The 21,569-nt window shown below is 44.2% G+C and overlaps 1 protein-coding gene across 8 annotated transcripts in view; it reads left to right on the plus strand.

The window, feature by feature from the left end:
• The window catches only part of LOC119808942 (SREBF chaperone), a 64,780-nt gene that overhangs the window by 23,885 nt on the left and 19,326 nt on the right, over nucleotides 1-21,569 (plus strand). For 5 of the 8 annotated variants that reach the window (XM_038321518.2, XM_038321515.2, XM_042054643.1 and 2 more), the window contains 3 exons: nucleotides 6,695-6,932; nucleotides 8,976-9,194; nucleotides 17,481-17,610. In XM_038321518.2, coding sequence (XP_038177446.1) covers nucleotides 9,073-9,194; nucleotides 17,481-17,610 — 252 coding nt within the window. In that variant the 5' untranslated portion in view covers nucleotides 6,695-6,932; nucleotides 8,976-9,072. The remainder of the gene's footprint in view (nucleotides 1-6,694; nucleotides 6,933-8,975; nucleotides 9,195-17,480; nucleotides 17,611-21,569) is intronic. The other 3 variants (XM_038321520.2, XM_038321519.2, XM_038321521.2) reach the window with 1 other exon arrangement.

Below are 21,569 nucleotides of genomic sequence, written 5' to 3' on the forward strand. Positions count from 1 at the left end.
CAGGTCCTCTGGAAGAGCAGCCATTGCTTTTAACCACTGAGACGTTGCTTCAGCCACTAGTGAATACTCTTGGAATACACAGAAAATCAGAAATTTAAACTTGAAAACTGGGTGTGGGACACAAGCCTTTAATCCCAGTGGGGGTGGGAGGGCAGAGGCCATCAGAACTCTGAGTTTGAGCACAACCAGGGCTTTGTAGAGAGACCCTGTCTCAAAACACTAAAACGGGCCAGGCATGGTGGTGTGCGCCTTTAATCCCAGCACTCAGTACGGGAGGCAGAGGCAGGCGGATCTAAGTTTGAGGACAGCCTGGTCTAGGACAGCTAGGGCTACACAGAGAAACCCTGTGTTGAAAAATGAAAAAAAAAGTAAAGTTTTTAAAAATCCTGTGAGCCAAGCACAGTGGCATGAGGTCTGTAGTCACAGCACTCAGAAGGCGGAGGCAGGAAGGTGGAGAATCCAAGGTCAGTCTGGGATTCCTAGGGAGGCCCTGTCTTGGAAAAAAATGATGGAAATGTTTTCATGGATGTAGACTGTAGACAAGATTATTCCAGAACATATTAATGTTTGGAGGCAAACAAGCTAGAATAGCGAAAAGATTTTTTTTTTAAGCAAAAAGAGGTAAACAAAGGCAAGGAAGATCAAGAGTTCAAGGCCTGTTTAAGTTATAGAGCAAGATACTGCCTCAGATAAAACTACGGCGTGGTAGAGTCCTTTGCCTGGTATGACCAAGGCCCTAGATTCAAGTCCAGCTCTGCCAAAGTAGACAAGAGTATGACATGAAGATTTGAAAATTGCACATACCTTTAATCCCTGCACTTGGGAGACAGAGGCTGGTTTCTCATGAATTGCAGGCCAACATGGTCTACCAGCCCAGCCAAGGCAATACACTGAGATCCTGTCTCAAAAAATGAACAAACAAAAAAATTTGATAGTTATGGTAACCAACAATAAATCACTGAAAAGAGTAGGGAATTCATAAGTAGATGCATGAATAGCCAATTTGTGTGTGTGTAGGGGGAGGGGTGGGAATGACATACAGCTATATTACTCAGGCTGTTCTGGAACTTAGAAACTCAAGAAATCTTGCTTCTCCTTCATAAAAACTGAGATTTCAGATATGTGCCCATACACCCAACTAACCAATTGCTTTGTGTGTGCATGGTCAAGTATTTATTTCTCTAGATTTTTTTCCTTTTTTATTAAGAATCTTTTTTTATTATAATATTTTCTTATTTTACATAGCTATCCCCGTTCCCACTCCCTCTTTTCCTCCTCCCCTCTCCTCCCCCCATTCACTCCTCAGAGAGGGTAAGGCTTCCCATGGGGAGTCAATAAAGTCTGACACTTCACTTTGAGGCAAGACCAAGGCATTTTCCCCTATATCTAGGCTGAACAAGGTATCCTTCCAAAGAGAATGTGCTCCTAGATATCAGTTCAAGCACTAGGAATAAATCCTGGTCCACTGACAGTGGCCCCACAGACTGCCCAAGCCTCACAACTGTCCCCCACATTTAGTGGGCCTAGTTTGGTCCTGTGCAGGTTCCCCTCCTATAAGTCCAGAGTCAGTGAGCTCTCACTAGCTCAGGTCAGCGTTTCTGTGGGTATCACCATCATGGTCTTGACCCCTTTGCTCATATTATTGCTCCTCCCTCTATTGGGCTAGTCTCTGGTAGCTTGGCCCAGTGCTTTGCTGTAGATTCTCTGTCTGCCTCCATCAGCTGCTGGATGAAGACCAATTGCTTTTTTTTTTTTTTTTTTTTTTTTAAATCAGAGGTGCCAAGTCAATTCAGTGGAAGAAGAGGAAGTCTTCTTCAGATGGTGGTAAAGCAAATGCTATCCTTGGTGCGAGAGTGGGTTAAGGAGGTAGGGGAGAGAGAGAGAAAGAGTGAATGAACCTAAGCTTACATTTTACAAAATGAACTCAGATGGACCACAGATTTAATGTAAAACAATACAAATTTTAGGAGAAAATCACATTATAATCAAGTAGTACCACTTTTAAAAATTAATGTACCCAAAGAATTAAATTCAGTTTTTTTAATTTTTGCCTTTTATTTTTATTTTTTTTAAACATCTTTTTATTAAAAATTTCCATCTCCTCCCCTCCTCCTCCCCTTTCCCTCCCCTCCCTTCTACCCATACCCCCACTCGGCCCCTCTCCAAGCCAAAGAGCCATCAGGGTTCCCTTCACTATGTTAAGTCCAAGGTCCTCCCAGCTCCTCCTAAGTCCAGGAAGGTGAGCAACCAAACTGACAAGGCTCACAGTGAGCCCATCCATGCTGTAGAGTTCATGCTCATCGCCGTTGTCCTTGGTTTCTCAGTCCTCCTCCACCGTCAGCCACATTCAGAGAGTCCAGTTTGGTTCCCTGTTCCATCTGTCCCATTCCAACTGGACTTGGTGGTCTCCCGTTAGATCTGTCCCACCGTCTCAATGGGTAAACGCACTCCTCACGGTCCTGACTTCCTTGCTCATGATCTCCCTCCTTTTGCTCCTCATCAGGACCTTGGGAGCTCAATCCGGTGCTCCTATGTGGGGCTCTGTCATTTTCTCCATCCAATGCCAGGTGAAGGTTCTATGGTGATATGCAAGATATTCATGAGTATGGCAATAGGATTTGGACATTTCTGCATACACGATCTGGGCAGTGGTGGTGCACATCTTTAAGCCTAGCACTTAGGAGGCAGAGGCAGGTGGATCTCTGTTGTCTTGAAAAACCAAAAAACAGGAAAAAAAAAAGCCTACAAGAATGTTTATTAGTAGTACTAGTCACAGCTGGGGTGGAGGGGCGGGAACTACCCGATATTTCTCAACTAATGAATGGATAAGCAGTGTGACATATGCATTTAGTGATTCAACTGTAAAACTGGACTGATAACTTCTGCAGCCTCAAAAATATATCATGGAAGAAGCCATTCACAGAGGCCAGAGTGGGTTGGTGGATGTCAGGACGGAAGTGGCAACATACGGTTTTTCTTAAGAATGATGGAATGTTCTAGACGTAGGTAGTGGTAATGGTTGGCAGGTAGACCAGCAAAGTTCATTTCTGTGAGCACTTTAAATGGTGGGTGATTTTGTTTTTTATAGTATATGATTTTTTTTTTTCAGGCAGGTTCTCAATGTATAGCCCCAGTTACCTGGAATTTGTTGTATGGACGAGGCTAATCTTTAAATTTTAGCAATCCTCTTGCATCTTTCCAAATTCTGGGATTACAGGCATAAGCCATTGTGCCTGCCTTAATATTTTTTTTTTTAAAAATTCAACAATTTAAAAATAAAATGATTAGAAAATGAGACATTAGGCTGGAGAGACAGCCAGTGATTATAGTACACACTGCTCTTGCAGAGGACCCAGCTTCAGTCCCCAGAACCCACATGACACCTCAAAAGTGCTGGTAACTCCAGATCCAGGGGATCCGAAGCCTCTGACCTCATGTGCACATATCCTCAGACACACATAAACGCATGATTAAAAATAAGTCTTTACCTCCCACCCCCCAAAAATAGAAAGGGAGCCAGGTGGTGGTGGCACATGCCTTTAATCCTAGCACTTGGGACGCAGAGACAGGTGGATCTCTGTGAGTTCGAGGCCAGTCTGGTCTACAGAGCAAGTTCCAGTACAGGCTCCAAAGCTATAGAGAAACCCTGTCTCGAAAAAAAAATCAGAAAAAAAGAAAAAGGTAAAGGAAATGAGACATCTCCTAGAAGACAGAATGCATACTGGAGGTGAATTAAATGCATGAAAAATTGGTCAGTGTTACCTAAAATGATCTGTGAATCTGTTATTGTAATATGGCAATATTTTGCCAATTTTTTTTATTTTTTTGGCCTGAGGGTTAAGACGAGGTCTCGGTCTTGGTCTTGATCTTGTTATGTAGCCAAGGCTAGTCTTGGATTCCTGATCCTGCTGCCTCCACTTCTCAAGTGCTTTGAGTTACAGGTGTATGCCTCCATATCGGGTTTACGTTTCCCCTTTTGGCAGTACTGGTAATAGAGCCTATAGCATCATGTGTAGGAGGCAAGTGCTCTACCACAGAGCTATAGCCCTAATCCCCGTTTAGCAGTTTCTCAGAAATCTTATGCTATACATCCCAGCATGCAGGCGGAGGCTGCTTGTTTGTTTTCTGGCTGTCCAGACCTGAAATAATCACACAGCAACGGTATTAATTAAAACATTGCTCAAAAACATAAAGCAAAGAAAACCAGCCTACAAATCACAATCCCAGAGAACCTAGACAACAATGAGGACCCTAAGAGAGACATACATAGATCTAATCTACATGGGAAGTAGAAAAAGACAAGATCTCCTAAGTCAGTTGGGAGAATGGAGACCATGGGAGAGGGTTGAAGGGGAGGGGAGCAGATAGGAGAGCCGAGAAAAATGTAGAGTGCAATAAAAATCAATAAAATAAAAAAACCCCAAAATATTGCTTGGCCTATTAGCTCAGGCTTTTTATTAACTAACTCTTGTATCTCAAATTAACTCATTCCTATTTTGTATTTTACCGTGAGGTTAGTGGTTTACCAGTAAGGTTCCGGCGGCATCTTTCTCCTTTGGCAGCTGCTGGTGTCTCTCTGACTCTGCCTACTTTCTCTCTATATCTCTGTTGAGTTTCCTACCTGGCTTTTACTCTGCTAAGCCACAGGCTGAAACAGCTTCTTTATAACTGATGGTAATAAAACATATTCCTAGCATACAGAGGGCAATCCCACATCATTAGCATTCTTACTTCTAGTCATTTATTTCAGAAAATGGTCAAAAGAAATGAGACATTCTAGAAGAGGATAGCAAATGAACTGCTTAATAAGTTAGACTGTGCAGATGCTTTCCCCCCAGCCTTCTGTGTTTGCAGTCTCATTTGAGATGAGTTAGGTCATGGGCACTTAAACTATACTGCTATTCGGTCTCCTCTGCTCACACACTTGTTCCTTTCCTTGATGCTTTTTATCCTATGAGCTCCTTAGGGCAACTTGGTCTGGGCTCATCCTCTCCTAGGCCTCCTGGGAGGTTCTCCTGGGCTAGCAATGTTTTTCTTTACATGTAAAACTCTAATTTGGGCTTCTGATAACAGGCTCTTTCGGGTTTTTTTTTTTTTTTTTTTTGCTATGTAGATGGTCTTCCCAAAAAGCAGGGGCAGAATTGCTTATGGTTTTTTTGTTGTTTTGTTTTGTTTTTCAAAAAATGGTTTCTCTGTGTAACTCTGGCTGTCCTGGAACTCACTCTGTAGACCAGGCTGGCCTCGAACTCAAGAGATCTATCTGCCACTGCCTCCTGAGTGCTGGGATTAAAGGTTTGTGTCTCCATGCTCAGATTTTTTTTGCCTATATTTTTTATGTAATAAGTCTACTTGGGCCTCCAGGACAAGACTGTCTCTTTAAATACAGGGAGAAGGGCTGTAGATTTTGATCTGAAGCAACCTGTAACTCTGGGGCAATGTAGGAAAAACAGGTTATTGGTTCAGGTTGGGTAAATTTTGCTTTTGAATAGCTCTGCGTTAGAATGTTCACTGTGTAGCAGAGATGTGCAGTGTCTCCTCTTCCTCTAGGTTCAGGTATAATTATAATTTGGACTTGTTTTCCAGATACTCTGCAGATGAACAATTAGTGTAGGTGATCAGTGAAAGTTGAGAGTGTTGTATTGCTGCAGAATGGAAATGAGTATTAGCTTTAATGTTCACCTCATGTTACTCTAACTGTAAAAAAGCTGGACTGCAGAGAGGATCCCTGTCCTGTGTACAAGATCTGTGTACAGAGAGGCCAGGGAAGGAGATAAGGATTAAAAATAGAGTTTCCTGGAGGATTTGGCCTTGAAAAACTTTTAAGGGAAGAGATTTGGGCAGCTAGTTAAGATGGTCTGTCTCCAGGGACCCTCTTGCTAGTGTGTCTCTGGCAGGTGTACTTCTTTGTGTTGCTCTGTCTTGGGGGCAGGAGGGAATGTAGGGGGATGCCGGTCATGGGTCTCTGTATGTACCCCACTGTTGGAGGCTTCATTGATCTGTCTTCTGAGGGTGAACACTTGACTAGTGGAGCTGTTGTGAGCCCTTTTGCACCTGTATCAACAGCATTCAGCAGCTGCCTCTGTTCACTCCCCAGTAAACAGACCTGCAGAGACTGCCTTGTACCCTCAGAGGTTCCTAGACTGGAGAAGTGCTGGGCACCTTAAGTCTAGTACTTCTAGGAAGGTAAAAGGAGTGGTGACCATTCCTTTGATTTTTGTGAATTTGTTAATATATGTCTCCTTTCTGATTTCTGGTCTTGACACTTGAGGAGTCCTCTTTACAGCCTGGGTTGTCGTCAGTGAGCTTATTCAAGCCAGGACACATGTCTGAGCAAGTTTCCAGTAGCACAGACCAAGGACACAGCAACATGAACAGAAGTGAATTGAAACTTGAATTCCACTAGAGAACTATACCAAGAAGAGAATCCTAGATCCTTTAGCTTCTATAATAGCTTCCTATTTTATTTGATTGGTTTAAGATTGGCAGCAAATAACAGAAATTAACTTAAACTAAGTTAGTACAAGAAAAAGGATTTATGGGAAGGATATGGGATGACACAGATTGGAAAAAAAAGTTGATGAGCCAGTCTTCAGAAAGGACTTGGGCCAAAACAGCCTGGGGATCTTGGGAACAAACCTCTGTGGGGTGAATAAACACCGCCAGTAATAGCCAGTTCTTCCTCCATTCTGTTCAGAGGCCAGTGTCCAGGCAGTGAGGCCCAGCTGGTATGACCTGACTCAAGCCGGTGCACTTTGACTGATAACCAAGCCTGTGGACCTTGTAGGAGCCAGTGAGTCCCAATGGGCTGCTGTTACTTTAAAAAGGAGACAGCTGGCAGCAGGCGGTAACAGTAGGATTCATCTGCCCTCGGCTCCTAAGGAACAACTGTGGGACCAAGAACAGAGGCTGCAACCTAACACTGCTGCCTTTGAGTAAGTGTTGTGTGGTGACTGCTATTCAAGGTCTGAAGCTTTGTGTTGTTGTTGTTGTTGTTGTTGAGGACAGACAATACTGAACAGTCTTTATTAGTAGTCATTGTGTGCTCAGGAATGTGTTTGGGGGTTGTACATTTCTTTGCCAAGGTTTCCCTAAGGATTCTCTCAGTCTGGCCTGTACACAGAAGAGAATGTTCAGAGCACCCGTTTGACAAAGCATCTGCCTCTGGGGAGCTGGGATGTGTGCGGCTCAGTAGTAGAGCATTTGCTGAGTCTTTGTTTGCTGGGTTTGATCCTTAGCATCTGCAAAACCAAAACAAAACCCCTAATATGAACAAAGGCTTGCCTGGCTAGCAGGCGAGCATGGCTGAGTGTTTAGAGCTGCAGGACCTTCCACAGCTCTGTTGTTTATGACCCAGTGACCTGTGATACCTGACATTCATCAACCAAAAAAGCCACCTGAAACAGTTGCTCCAAGCTCATTGTCTCATACCAGTGAAATAAAGGAGGTAGACTGTTGAGGGAGTTTGCAAAGCAGAAACAGGCTTTAACAATTATTACAGAAAAGTACAAAGTTGGGGAAATGTGAGAAATTAAGCAAAAGCAATAGAAACTCCTGAAAGAGAGAAGGGTTTTCAAGAGAAGAAGCCACTGAATTTTGTAGTTTAGAGGTTTTATCGGGTAATGGCAAAGACTAGATGAAGACCAAGGTAACTGCTGTGAGATTGGTTAGTTCTCTGTGTTACTGTGCTTGGAGCCAGTGGAGGGGTCCACAGGATCTATGCATGTCCCCCTGGCCCAACCAGGGAGATGAACTGTCATGCACTGTTGATGTGCAGTTCTCTGAGTTACGAGTGGTTGAAGCCCCCCTCTACCCATCTCCAGGTTTGTTAGTCATTGACCTTGACATTAGTCTCTTGGCTGCTGTTATAGCCCTGCAACCTTGCAGATGTCCAAGTGCTGTTAATTATACTAGGCTGTGTTTTCACATTTAGACAATCAGCCTGTAGCATGACCACAGCAGAGTGTTCCCTCTCTCCAGCCACCATTTGTAGCTGCAGTCTTTCTTCGTTGCCTCATGTTAGCTCCGTGTCTATGGGGTGCTCTGAGGTGCTCTTCCAGGCAGGAACTTCTCGTTAGAACCCATCCTTACAGTTCAGTCTGTTAGGATTTGCCGCGTTAGAGGGAAGGCTAAGAGAAAGTATAATGGTGTCTCACGTATGTTTCTCAATTGCTTCTGCCAGGCGTGGGTAGAGAGCTGGCTACAAGCCCCATCCCTCCTCTTATCTGACTAGCTTGGTTTTCTCATTCCCAGCTATAAAACCCACTTACTCACCTTCCTTAGTGTTCCAGGCCTTGCTATGCTAATAATCCCCTCCCCTTTTCCACCCTAGACAGGCAGGGTTTTTCTGTAGTTTTGGAGCTTGTCCTGGGACTAGCTCTTGTAGACCAGACTGACCTCAAACTCACAGAGATCCATCCACCTGCCTCTACCTCCTGAGTGCTGGGATTAAGGGTTTGCGCCACAGCCATCTACCTTCTAACCCCTAATCTTTTAAACCCTAACCTCTATTCTTACTGCAATATACATGAGCAGCTTAGAGTTTTTACCATGGAGAGCTAGCTCTTGTATCAAAAGAGCAGCTTATAGTCACTTAAAAAGGTACCAAGGTTGTTGTGTGTGCATGTGATTATATGGAGACTCATTCTCCAGACCCTACATATCCTGAAACTAGTCCCTAGCCACATAACTGCCACCTCCCATTGGCAGTCTGGTGTGCAGGACCAAGTATTTAATGTCTTATTTTATTTTATTTTATTGTATGTGCATGTATGTCTGCATGAGTATCATATATGGGTGCATGAGTGCATGTATGCCGTATCCCACTTAACTGGAGTTACAGACAGGTGTGAACTGCTATATCATGTTGGAAATTGAACCCAGGTCCTCTAGGAGAGCAGTCAGTGCTCTTAACCACTAAACGGTCTCTCCAGCCCCCAAATACTTAATGTTAATTTGCTTTTCTCCCTTTTGGTTAGGTACCTGCAGATGATGTTCATTGTCATTGGTACGCAACATCTTCCGGGCTGATCCATGGTCACTCTCCGGGATGGCAACAAGGTGACTTAGCTGAGGATGACCCTGACTGAAAGGCTGCGTGAGAAGATATCTCAGGCCTTCTACCACCATGGGCTGCTCTGTGCCTCCTATCCCATCCCCATCATCCTCTTCACAGGCCTCTGCATCTTAGCCTGCTGGTATGTTCCTGATTTGCCCTCTGTGTGGTAGAGCAGTGTCATGTGACAATAGACTTCACTAAACCTAACTGATGGAGCTCTTGGACCCTGTATATTCTTACATAGTGGGAATTAATAAGGATACTCATTGAGGCTGCATATTTGAGAGTTCTGGGGGAAATTTGTAATGGCTAATAAGACAACTTTTTTTTTTAAAGAAACTAGTCCATGTTGGTCTGACAGAGTGATAGCCCAGATTTGTTCACAACACCAGTGATGATTTTCTCTTTCTAAGAAGCATCAGGGTAGTTGAAGGGCATAATCTTTCATTTTTCTTTCCTAGCAGTAGCAGCTTCCTTTAGTGTTAGTTGGTAGCAGGAGCCTTCCGCACTGCATGGTGAAGAGCTCACTGGGTACCATCTACAAGCTGACTTCTGTACACTTGTCACTTCCTCATGCTGTGGGGAGCCTTCTTCTGATCCCTTGGGGCCTGCTGTGTTGTCAGGGTCTGTTCTTAAAGCCATGGATGCTGTGTTTCTTGCCTGTTTTTCACAGGCCTCATAGAAGCCTGAAGGCTATGACTTTGTAAATGAGGGTCTTGATGTCAGCTTGACACTGTCAGCCATGTAAAGAGCCCATCTTACTACCGTTTTGTCTAGAGAGAATTCTGTTGTCCAGGCTGGGGCGTAGCTTTTTGCTTGGCATGCTTAAAGCTCTAAGTTCAACTGCTAGCTCCAAAAGGAAAAAAAAAAAAGTTTTCTTGATTCACTGTGTACAATGCTGTGCTAGAACTAGTCTGGCTCAGGGCTGAACCTCCTGTTCAGATCTACTGTAAATGATCCCAGACTCTCCCCAATCCACAATAAGAAGGATGAGTATCATTCATTGAGCGTTTCCTGCCTAGTGCCATGTTAGTGATTCAGAAATATAGTTAAACTTCTCATCTGTCTTCACAGTGCTTAGGAAATGGTCCTGTTGCACTTTCATCCCACAAGGTGGGTAGGAGTGTAGTGATGCTGGTTCCTACCACTGCCAAAGAGGGAAACTGGGCCGTGAGAATGGTGGTGCCCACTCCTGTGGCCTCTTATCCGACTTTTCATCCTAGCTCAGTGTATATTGGTGTTTAAAATCTACCGAACTGTATGGCTTATGATAAAATACTAACAGTGACACACTCTACATGATGAATTAGGAGTATGGTGAAAACCTAACTATATTTAAAAAAAAATCTCTGTTAATGAGTCTGTCTCTTTCTCTTTAGCGGTCTACTTTCCTAGACCTGGTTTATCAAGTATGGCAGGGGTTCTCAAACATGAAGTAGCACCAGAACCATATGGAAGGCAGGTTAAACACAGATGGGTGGGCTTTCATTTGCCAGGTTTTTTTGAACCTAAAAATTTGCTGCTATGACAAGTTCTGAAGCCTGGGGATCACACACTGGGAAGCGCGGAGCTATTTCCATTTGTGCCTGGAACTCACTGTGATCCACCTGCCTCTGCCTCCTGAGTGCTGAGAGTAAATGTGTGCACCACACTAAGCCCCTCCATGTTTTTTTTAAGAATTAATTTTACTTTATGTACATTGGTGTGAGGGTTCCAGATTCCCTGGAACTGGAGTTACAGACAGTTGTGAGCTGCCATGTGGGTGCTAGGAATTGAACCTGGGTCCTCTGGAAGAGTAGCCAGTGCTCTCAACTGTTGAACCATCCCTCTAGCCCCCCCCCAGCTCCCCAACTCTACCCAAGTGTTTTGTTTTTATTATTATTATTATTTTTAAAAATATTTGCCGGGCGGTGGTGGCGCATGCCTTTAATCCCAGCACTCGGGAGGCAGAGGCAGGCGGATCTCTGTAAGTTCGAGGCCAGCCTGGTCTACAAGAGCTAGTTCCAGGACAGGCTCTAAAAAAGCTGCAGAGAAACCCTGTCTCGAAAAACCAAAAAAAAAAAAAAATTTATTATGTATACAATATTCTGTCTGTGTGTATGCCTGAAGGCCAGAAGAGAGCACCAGACCTCATTACAGATGGTTGTGAGCCACCATGTGGTTGCTGGGAATTGAACTCAGGACCTTTGGAAGAGCAGGCAATGCTCTTAACCGCTGAGCCATCTCTCCAGCCCCTACCAAAATGTTTTTCCTCCTCCTCCTCTTCTTCTTCCTCTTCCTCCTCCTTCCTCTTCCTTCCTTCTTCCTTATAGCAGTTTCTTGAGCAGCTTCCCTGTTTATATGACAAACTAACTGGGTATCTTTAAAAATTGTTCCCTGCATTTTATTTATTCATTTTGTGTGCTTATGTGGAAGTCAGAAGAAAGCTTTCTGTCCATTGCGTGGGTCTGATAGATGGTGTTTAAGTCCATCTTGTCTGCAGGTGCCTTTACCCACTGAGCCATTTCAGCAGCCTTCACTGAATGTCGTTTAGCATATTTGTTAGTGCATTTGGCATGGATAGCACACAGGCTGGTACCATTAAAAGGCTAACCAGATGACTCTGGAAGCAGAGACCTGTTCTGAAGGCCTGAGCAGTTTCTCACACTTGATACCACAAGGGGAGCTTGAGACTCAAAAGCTGATTTACAGCGTGACATGCTGTTGGGCCTGTCAGAGTGTGGTTTCTTCACCCTCATACTTCAGGTTGTACTCTTAGGGATGGCTTCTATGGCCATTGTTTCTGGGGTGCTTTCCCACGTAGGGATTTGGAGACAGGTTGCTTTGTCTGAGCCATGGTGTGCAGACGCCCTTCCTTATTTTCCTTCTCAGACAGGGGCTCATTAAGATCTTGGACCTAGGCATACAAACCTCAATCTCATTTTCTATTCTGTGGAGTTTTTCAGTTGAAACAGCTCCCTTTCTGTCAGAGCCTTGAGTTGCCCAGAGAAAACAAAGCATAGGTAGAGCCAGCTTTTAGTAATTGTGTTAGATGTTCAGGTTCCATTTCATTGCTGTTTTTTATTCCGTAGATAAGATTTGTTAAGTCTAGACCCAAAGGACCTTTGCATTTAATATCCCTACAGATCCAGTAGCTGCCTGAGCTATAGCAATATAGTTGTGCATTAACCAGTTCATCCCCAAGTCCCCTCAAAAGGAGCAGAGCCTTGGTGACTAAGGATTGCTTAGGGATGTGCCTTTCTCCATCAGGCTGAAGAATTGGGGTTTGGGAGGCTGTGTATGTAGGAGTCAGACTCCCCCAGACAGCACCAGGGCTCTGGTGTTCTCTAAGCTGGCACTGAGGCTCTGGAGTAAGTGACTGAGACCCGAAGTTACTCCTTCCAGTAGTTTGAACACCAAACCTTGTATGTGGGTTTCGGTAAACTCTCTCCTGCCTGATTCCTAAGTGCAGTAACTATTTCTTACCTCCTCTGGGAAAATCTGATGAAACCTATAGCAAATAGGCATTGTAGCAAAGAGTGTGTTTATATTTCCTAGAGGTTAGGCTACTGGGACCCAAGGGGGTGGCCCAGCAAGGAAGGAGACTTTGCCGTAGATCTTCCCTGGTAAGGTATGTATGTGGGGGCGCACTTTGAGGTGAAGGAAAAAGGTATAGGAAGGTAGACTTTGGCTCAAAGAGGAAGTTAGTATCACAGTGAGGTCATACTAAGCCTCCTGAGGATGATGGTCCTGCAGGAGTTTGAGAACAGACTTGGTTCCTTTCCCTCGTCTCTCTTGCTTTTTTTTTTTTTTTTTTTTTTTTTAATTTTATTTTGAGACAGTTTCTCTGTGTAGTCTTGGCTGGCCTCGAACTCACAGAGGATCCTCCTGCCTCTGCCTCTTGAGTGCTGGGATTAAAAGTGTGCGTCACTACTACCCAGCCCCTCTTGCTTTTCTTTTTGTGAGTGACTGGCACCTTCAGCTGAGGCTGTTTCTCAACCCCTTTCCGTTTTTCTCCCTGCAGCTCAGGTTGTCCTGTGATTGCCTTAGGGGTCACACATCTCTGTCTGCTTAGACACATCTATACGTTCTTCTTACAAATAAAAACATCAGAGTAGCTTAAGCCTGTCTGGGATTAAAGTTAGGTGGCCCAGACTGGCTGAAATCGAAGTTTCAAAGTACTTCCGATCTTCCGCTCTAAAGCTTAGACTCTGGAGAGGCCCAGTGGCCAACTCTGCACCTGCTCCATGACACTGGCTGGTTGAACATTCAAAACCAGAGCCTCTTCTGGTCTCACATACAGACCCTGTAAAAACTCACAAAGCTTATAGAAATCAAAAACTGCTTCATCACCCAAGATTTACTCAAGTAGACGGTAAAAGAGAAGGGAATGGCAGCCATGACCACCCTCTAATCTTTATATCTGCTATTTCTCAAAATTTCAGGATGCAGCCTGGCGGTGGTGGTGCACGCCTTTAATCCCAGCACTTGGGAGGCAGAGGCAGGCGGATCTCTGTGAGTTCGAGACCAGCCTGGTCTACAAGAGCTAGTTCCAGGACAGGCTCCAAAGCCACAGAGAAACCCTGTCTCGAAAAACCAAAAAAAAAAAAAAAAAAAAAAAAAAATTCAGGATGCAGATTTAAACCCTTTAGTCTTTTTTTTCTTTTTTTAAAGATTTTATTATGTATACAGTGTTCTACCTGAATGCATGCCAGGTCACCAGATCTCATTATAGATGGCTGTGAGCCACCATGTCATTGCTGGGAATTGAACTCTGGAAAAGCCACCAGTGCTCTTAACCTCTAAGCCATCTCTCCAGCCCACCCTTTAGTCTTTTACTGTCCTATTCTCCTAATCTTGTATTGTTCACTCCTGGGAAGTGAAGATGAGTGTAGGGGTTGGGGGGCTGGGTTTGGGGGGCTGACTTATATTTCCCAGCACTTGGGAGGCAGAGGTAGGTAGTTCTCTGTGAGTTCAAGGTCAGCCTGTTCTGCATAACAAGTTCCAGGCCATCCCAGGGCTGTGCAGTGAGACCTTGACTCATAAACAAAAACAAATGGCTGGAGAGGTGACTCAGTCTTCTACTTGAATAATGGAAATGACATCCAGACAGAAGCCAGACTTGGTAGTACATGCCTGTAATCCCAGCACTTACAGGATGAAGTTAGGAGGATCAAGAATTTAAGGCAGCCTCAGCTACCTAGTAAATTCAAGGCCAGTCTAAGCTACGTGGACTTAACTCAAAATAAACAAAAACTTTCCAAAACACAAAAAGTAACAAGGTCAGTAAGGAAACAGGCTCAACACTACTGTAAACAGTTAGAACTATAAACAGACCACGTCACCCAGCAGCCAGAGAGTACACTTATCAATGAATGCACGTACCACAGGACAGACCAAGTGCTAGGGTGCAAAGAGATGTTAATTTTAAAACTTCCAAAATGTCTCTTTTTTGGTCACAGTAGAATAAAACCAAAATAAGATCAGTAACAGAAAGAAAACAGGAGAATTCACAAATTTACAGAAACTAAAACCAATGAGTCAAAGAAATGAGGAGTTAGAAAAAACCTTGAGATGATAAAAATAAAAATCATAGCAATACGATATACTGTCAGAGGTCCTTGCCTTGGGCTCTCTGACCCCAGTGACCTTATAATGGTAGGAAAACACCTAGAACTGAGAGAAAGCAGTATTTAGAAAACCTGTTTCTGGGGACCTACAGGCAGTGTCAGAGCATGTGTTTACAATGTATAACAACATTCAGGCTGGAGGGACACAGCATTGAAGCATCCTGACTGCTGGGGTGCCTAAGAGTCCTGGCACCAAGGGAAACCAACAGATAGATGGACAGGATGACCTCTGGGTCTAGCATGATCATTAGATTGGTGACTGGGTGGCCTAGCCCCAAGGACTGTGGTGGTTAGGTGACAGACAGGCATAAATGAAGAGTATAGAAGTTTAATTAACAGGAAGTTGTCTGGGTAATCTATAGCATGGAGTGACCTGGCCCTAATTCTCAGCCCTATATTGCTGCATATAAATCCTCTGGTGTGGTTTGGGGTCTTCCCTACTACCCAGGTAAGTCTCTCTCCCTTGTTTAATACGCTTTAAAGCTTATCTGGCCTGTTTTTGCTCCCCACTGGAATGTAACTCTTGAGAGAGAGCTCTTGTATGTCTTGTGCACCTCTGGGTCTTGCACATGCCTGGCTCTGAGTTAATGCTCAAATATTTGCTGAAAAAAAATGACTACTAAAGCCAGACGGTGGTGGCGCATGCTTTTAATCCCAGCACTCGGGAGGCAGAGGCAGACAGATCTCTGAGTTCGAGGCCAGCCTGGTCCACAAGAGCTATTTCCAGGATAGGCTCCAAAGCTACAGAGAAACACTGTCTCAAAAAACAAAACAAAACAAAACAAACAAAAAAAGAATGACTACTGAGAAAATTTCCCAGGCAGCTGGCTGCCTTTTATTGGTGACAGAACTGCCAGGACTGGATGGTCAGGAAGCCACATCCAGAAAGGAGGCAGAAGTGAACTACGCACAGATCTCTGCCAAGGAGACTTCCCTCTAGCCCGCTGCATTCCCCTAGGTTAGAAATGTCTTATTGCAGGATGACAGCTATAGAGGGAAAGCAGACCTCATTTTCTCAGAGATGCTTCCTCCTCTTTAGTCTTTGCCAGAAGGTTGTGCTGTTTAGCCCAAGCTTCTGCTTTCATGGCCTAAAATTAAAAGCAGATTGCAAAATAGATTATGTGTAAACCAAAACTCAAGAACAGTAAACATCAACACCAAACACACATACACAACACACCCAACAGAAAAACCCAGCCAGCCAGGCATGGTAGTACACACCTATAAATCCCACCATCTAGGATGCTAAGTGAGTTCAAGGCCAGTGTGGGGTACGTAGGAAGATTTTATTTCAAAACAAATATCAGTGATTGTAATGACCTTGTTTTGCTTTTTTCTAAAGCTGTGGTTAGCAAGGTTACCTCTAGGTTTTTTATTTATAAAATTTTCATTTTTATGTGTATGTCTGCATGAGTGTATGCCACTTGTTTGGGTGCCGGTCTAAGTCAGAAAGTCCCCTGGAGTTGAAGTTACAGATGAATGTGAGCCACCGAAAATAGTGCTGGGGACTGAACTCAGTTCCTCTGGAAGAGCTGAACTCTTACTCTTGAGTCAGCTCTCCGGCCTCCATAGCCTCATTCTCAGTAGCTTCAACTAGAAACAGCCAAGTGTATCTTGACAGTGAAATAGGCTCGTGTCCTGTAATCTATCTATTCAATGGAATAGTACATACCTGTGATGTCAGGCTTTTTTGTGTGTGTGCTAGGGGTTGACATAAGGCCTTACACATGCTAGGTAAACACTCTACCACTGACTTACATCCCAGCACCAAAAACAAATGGAAACAGTAACTTGAGTTTCTAGTGGGAGAGACTGCAGTTACTGATTTTGGAGGTCATGGGGTGTGTGTGTTGACTCAGGGCTGTCTTCTGAGGCTCTGGAAATGTTCTGTGTCCTGATCTAGAAAGTGATTAGTCACAACAGATGCATAAATGAGAACTCAGTGCTCTGTACACGAAGTGTGTGCATTATACTCTAAGTTTCTTCCTTTTTTGTTTGCTTATTTTCAGGATGTCATCTCAGTATCTTAGCATAGGAAGGCCTCAGAATTGCCACCCTCTTGCCTCAGCCCTGTTATACAAATTACTTCTGAATATTAAAAAGATTTTAGGCTGGGTGTAGTGCTGGAATTTTAATTCCAGCACTTGGGAAATCTCTGTGAGTTTGGGGCCAGTCTGGTCTACAAAGTGAATTCCAGGACATCCAGAGCTGTTACACAGAGAAACCCTGAATAGATAGATAGATAGATAGATAGATAGATAGATAGATAGATAGATAGATAGATAGATAGATAGATAGATAGATAGATGATAGATAGATAAAAATTTTAAATGAGACTTGAAATTAACTTGCTGACATGAGACCATGTGATGGATCCATTAACTTCTGTCAACATGGACTGGTATAAAATCTATGTCCTTCATAGTTTTTGTGATCTATCCCTTTAATAAAACAGAGCAGTTGCTCAGTTATCTGAATCAGAATTCCCCTGGATTTGTATTCTCCCCCCTAGTTTTTTTAATTATCCTGTATCTGATTGACAAGGTTTTAATTTGTTTTTAACATCTTGTCTAAAATATCAGAAAACATTTAGCTAGCCTGTTATATTAGTTGGGTTTCCTTGTAGGCTTTGTGGCTAAAATAAATTTTAAAAATTCCGATCTAGGTGACTTCTGAATTTCAGTAAATGTTGTTCTTATATACTTCTAGGAAAGGGACTGCAGCTGGAACTGCGGCGGCTCCTGTGTCGCCACCACCTCACAGCAGACTCTGCCTCTCAGATGTCCTCATTTTTCCCTCCTTTCCCTTCTCCCCAGCTACCCTCTGCTGAAGCTCCCCTTGCCTGGAACGGGACCTGTGGAATTCTCTACTCCTGTGAAGGATTACTCACCCCCGCCTGTGGACTCTGACCACAAACAAGGAGAGCCCAGTGAGCAGCCAGAGTGGGTAGGTGCTCAGCTTGTCACTGAGGAGAGCCCTAGCAGAGAGCTGATTGGTGGAGCCAGACTCTGCAAATGACATTGAGAGTGGTCAGCTTCAGATTAGTGAATTCATGTACTCGCCTGCTTTACGAAGGCACCAGAAGTATTTAGTTGTGCATGTAATGAGTAACCTTTATTGAAGGAACACATTTAATGATGCCAAGTGTGAGTGTCCTAGAAGAAGTAGGATTTTTAGTTGTCCTATCAGTGGCCAGCTGACCTCGGTCATACCTGGCTTACTCACAGAGCGTGTGCAGGGACCAGATAACATGCCATCTCCTGATCCTATGTAGTCAGCAGAACAGCGGAGCATCTCCAGAGTATTCTAGCGTCAGAACCCCAACACTGCCTGGTTATTGCAAAGTCTGCCTTATTTTCTGATCGGTTAGGTGTTTTTTTATCTTCATAATCCGATCAGGTGGTTTAAAAAGTACAGGTTCTACTTATTTTTTAAACAGTAAGGAAGGTTGGGACCCAGAAAATAATTAAGTGCCTCAGTTACTTAATTTCCAAGGGTTAACGTGGGGTTAGAATTCTTTGTTCTCCCAGTCCTAGCCAGTTGGACTGTACTGTTGTCACTTGATGAGGTTTTTTTTTTAAATGTTAATTTTTTAAATTTAATTTTTATTTTATGTGCATTGGTGTGAGGTTGTCAGATCCCCTGGAACAGGAGTTACAGACAGTTGTGAGCTGCCATGTGGGTGCTGGGAATTGAACCTGGGTCCTCTGGAAGAACAGTCAGTGCTCTTAACCACTGAGCCATCTCTCCAGCCCTACTTGATGAGTTTTGAATGAGAAAAAAATAGTCTCTCCAGTTGAAGAGCTCGTATTTGGCCCCCACTCAGTGTGATCTCTACACTCACTATGCAAAGCTCATAAGCCTGACCAGCTCATCTGGACATCTTACCTACCGTGTAAGGACATGGCAGTCCTTATGAGCCTGCCCTTCCTGTGTTGTGCATAGATTGGTGTTGGGCTCGCTGGTTTTTTGAGGAAAAGGAAAGCTTGGAACAGAGCTCTTCTTCTCCACCTCTTGACAGTACAGCGTCTTCTTTCCATTTTCTTTCTGGTTAATGCCAGCTAACTAGTTAGGAGTTTGACTCCCCTGTTACTGAACTAGGACGCCCTGTTAAGAGAGGTGTGTTATAGTTATACATTTCGTCGATGAGAAATTTTCTGTGCTCACCAGTACTGTGCCTGTGGTGGTCACTGAGACTCTGCTGTGATGTTCAGAGGACACATGGTATGAGACCATCTAGTTCTGGGTTAGAGAGATAGCTCAGCGGTCAAAGATTTCCTAGCAGGTTTGGTTCCTAGACACACATCAGGTGGCTTACACTCATCTGTAACTCTAGTTCTGGGAGATCGGATGCTCTCTGGCCTCTGAGGGAACCTTCACACGTGGTGCACGTAAACTCATGCAGGCACACACATGCATATATTTGAATCCAGGTGGTGGTGCACTCCTTTAATCCCAGTACCCAGGAGCAGAGGCAGGAGGATCTCTATGAGTTCGAGGCAAGTATGTCTACAGAGAGAGAGCCAGGATACCAGGACAACACAGAGAAATCCTGTCTCAAAAAAAGAAAGAAAAGTTTTTTGTTGCTGTTTTGTTTTGTTTTTTAAGTAAAGAAAGCATTTTGTGTTCTATGTCCCAGGTTGGCCATTAGTTTACAATGGGATCTTCTTGATGTAAAGTTACCATCATTAACTGCTTAATATATGGTTCTACTATATAGTGAACTGAATATATTCACACACACACACCTAGGTCCCAGCAAAGTAGTCTTAGTTTATGGTTGTTTCTTGACTAGTAGAATTCAGTGGGCCTGCTTGTACATGATCGAGGTATTTGTGGACTTCCCTTAGTACCTTTCACTGGCCTTGGGTTGTGGCAATGAACAGATGTGCAGAGCACTTTAAGGTCTAAACAGTCAGATAATTATTTAGTTTTTCTCTTACAAGCTCTGTCCCTGAGTGATGAAGAGACTTGGGGCTTGGTGCTGTGGCCCAACATTATATAACTCAGTGATGAGTTACCACACAAGGTGACTCAAGTTACACACAAGGTTTGGCTATGGATGGTAAAAACAGAAGCCCACAATAGAGTGTAAGAACCATTTCAGTTATAAAGAACAGAAAACCTACTGAAGCCAGCCTGGTCTTGGAGTGAGAGAGTTCCAGGACTGGCTTCATTAGCTACTGGGAAACTTGTCTCGAAAAACCAACAAAACCAACCAACCAGTCAAACAAACAAACAAACAAACAAACAACCCCACACAGAAACCCCACTCCAAGCAGAGTGAGTGAAACAGAAAGACCTCCCTTTGCGTGACCCCTAGGCAGAGGCCTATGCACTCACACCTGGCCAGGCCTCAGGAATCCGTGGCTCAGATCTGTCCCCTTGGGACCAGTCTCATCTCCATCTTCCTAACTGGCAGGAGGAGCTTCAGCACAGTGTTTGTGCAGCAGCAAATCTAGAGGATGATAAATACATTCCAGACCCTGTCCCCAGGGCACCTACCTTTGTTGCTGATGTCATCACCCAGCCAAGCAGAAAAAATTATGGCCACTGGGGAAAAAGTTGAAGGCCTGGGCACTGGGACATACACAGCAGCCACCACCCATCCACACCAGAGAGCTGCAGCCTTGTCCTCCTGCTGCTGCTCTGCTCTTGCCTTTGTGCTGTCTTAGAGTTTCTATTGCTGTGAGGAGACACCATGACCATGACAACTCTTAGAAAACATTTAATAGAGGGTGGTTCATTTACAGTTTCAGAGGTTTAGCTCATTATGATCATGAAAGGGAGCTTGGCAGTGTGCAGGCAGATGTGGTGCTGGACCTGAGAGTGCTACATCTTTTTTTTTTCTTTTTTGGTTTTTCGAGACAGGGTTTCTCTGTAGCTTTGTCCTGAAACTAGCTCTTGTAGACCAGGCTGGCTCGAACTCACAGAGATCTGCCTGCCTCTGCCTCCTGAGTGCCAGGATTAAAGATGTGTACTACCACCACCGGGCAAGAGTGCTACATCTTGCAGGTAACAAGAGCAACTGACTATCACATTAAGGGAAGCTTGAGAAAAAGAGACCTCAATGCCCACCCCCACAGTGACACACTATCCAAGGCCACATCTCCTAATAGTGCCACTCCCTGTGTAGGCCATTTTCTGGCAAACCACCACATGGCATAAACCAGGATGCTATGGAGACAGCTCAAGGTGTTATAATTTAAAAATGGCGGGTGGCAGCCCTATGACTGGTGAGAGAGGGACAAGCCATGCAGACAGCGCTCACATGGAGAGTTTTATTGGGGGGAAGGAGGGAGGAGGGGGAGAGAGAAAGGGAGAGCAGAGCGGCCTCGTGGTGGGAGGGAGAGAGAGAGGAAGTAGGCAAGGTTCTGCCTTTTAAAGGGAGGAGGGCAGTGCATATGCACAGAGATCACACAGCAGGCTATGGTAATTGGGCATGCACTCAAGAGTGGTGCACTCTGCCAGGTCTCCAAGGGGTGGGCCAGGCATGCCTGAATGCCAACATTACACAAGGTGTAATCCTTGAGATCTCACCCTGGTTGTGGAGATAAGACAAAGATTTTTAAAATTTGAAGTATATGTTGAAATGACACGGTGGAGGTAGGACTCTGGAGGAAGGGTCAGTGGTTAAGGGTGCTTATTGTTCTTAAAGAGTACCTGAGTTCTATTTCAACACCCACATCAGGCAGTGCACAGCCATGTCTAACTCCTGTTCCAGGAAATCCACACCCTCTGGCCTCTGCAGGCACACATTTTTTTTTTTTTTAAATAAGGTTTGATATTGCTTAGGATGGCCTAAACCTGCTGTGTAGCTGAGGCTGGTCTTGAACTCCTGATTCTTGCATCCACCTCTCAAGTACTGGAATACAGGCATGTTTCACCATATCCAACTTGTCTGC

This window comes from Arvicola amphibius, chromosome 3 (genome assembly GCF_903992535.2).
Source record: "Arvicola amphibius chromosome 3, mArvAmp1.2, whole genome shotgun sequence".
In the NCBI taxonomy this organism is placed as follows: Eukaryota; Metazoa; Chordata; class Mammalia; order Rodentia; family Cricetidae; genus Arvicola; species Arvicola amphibius.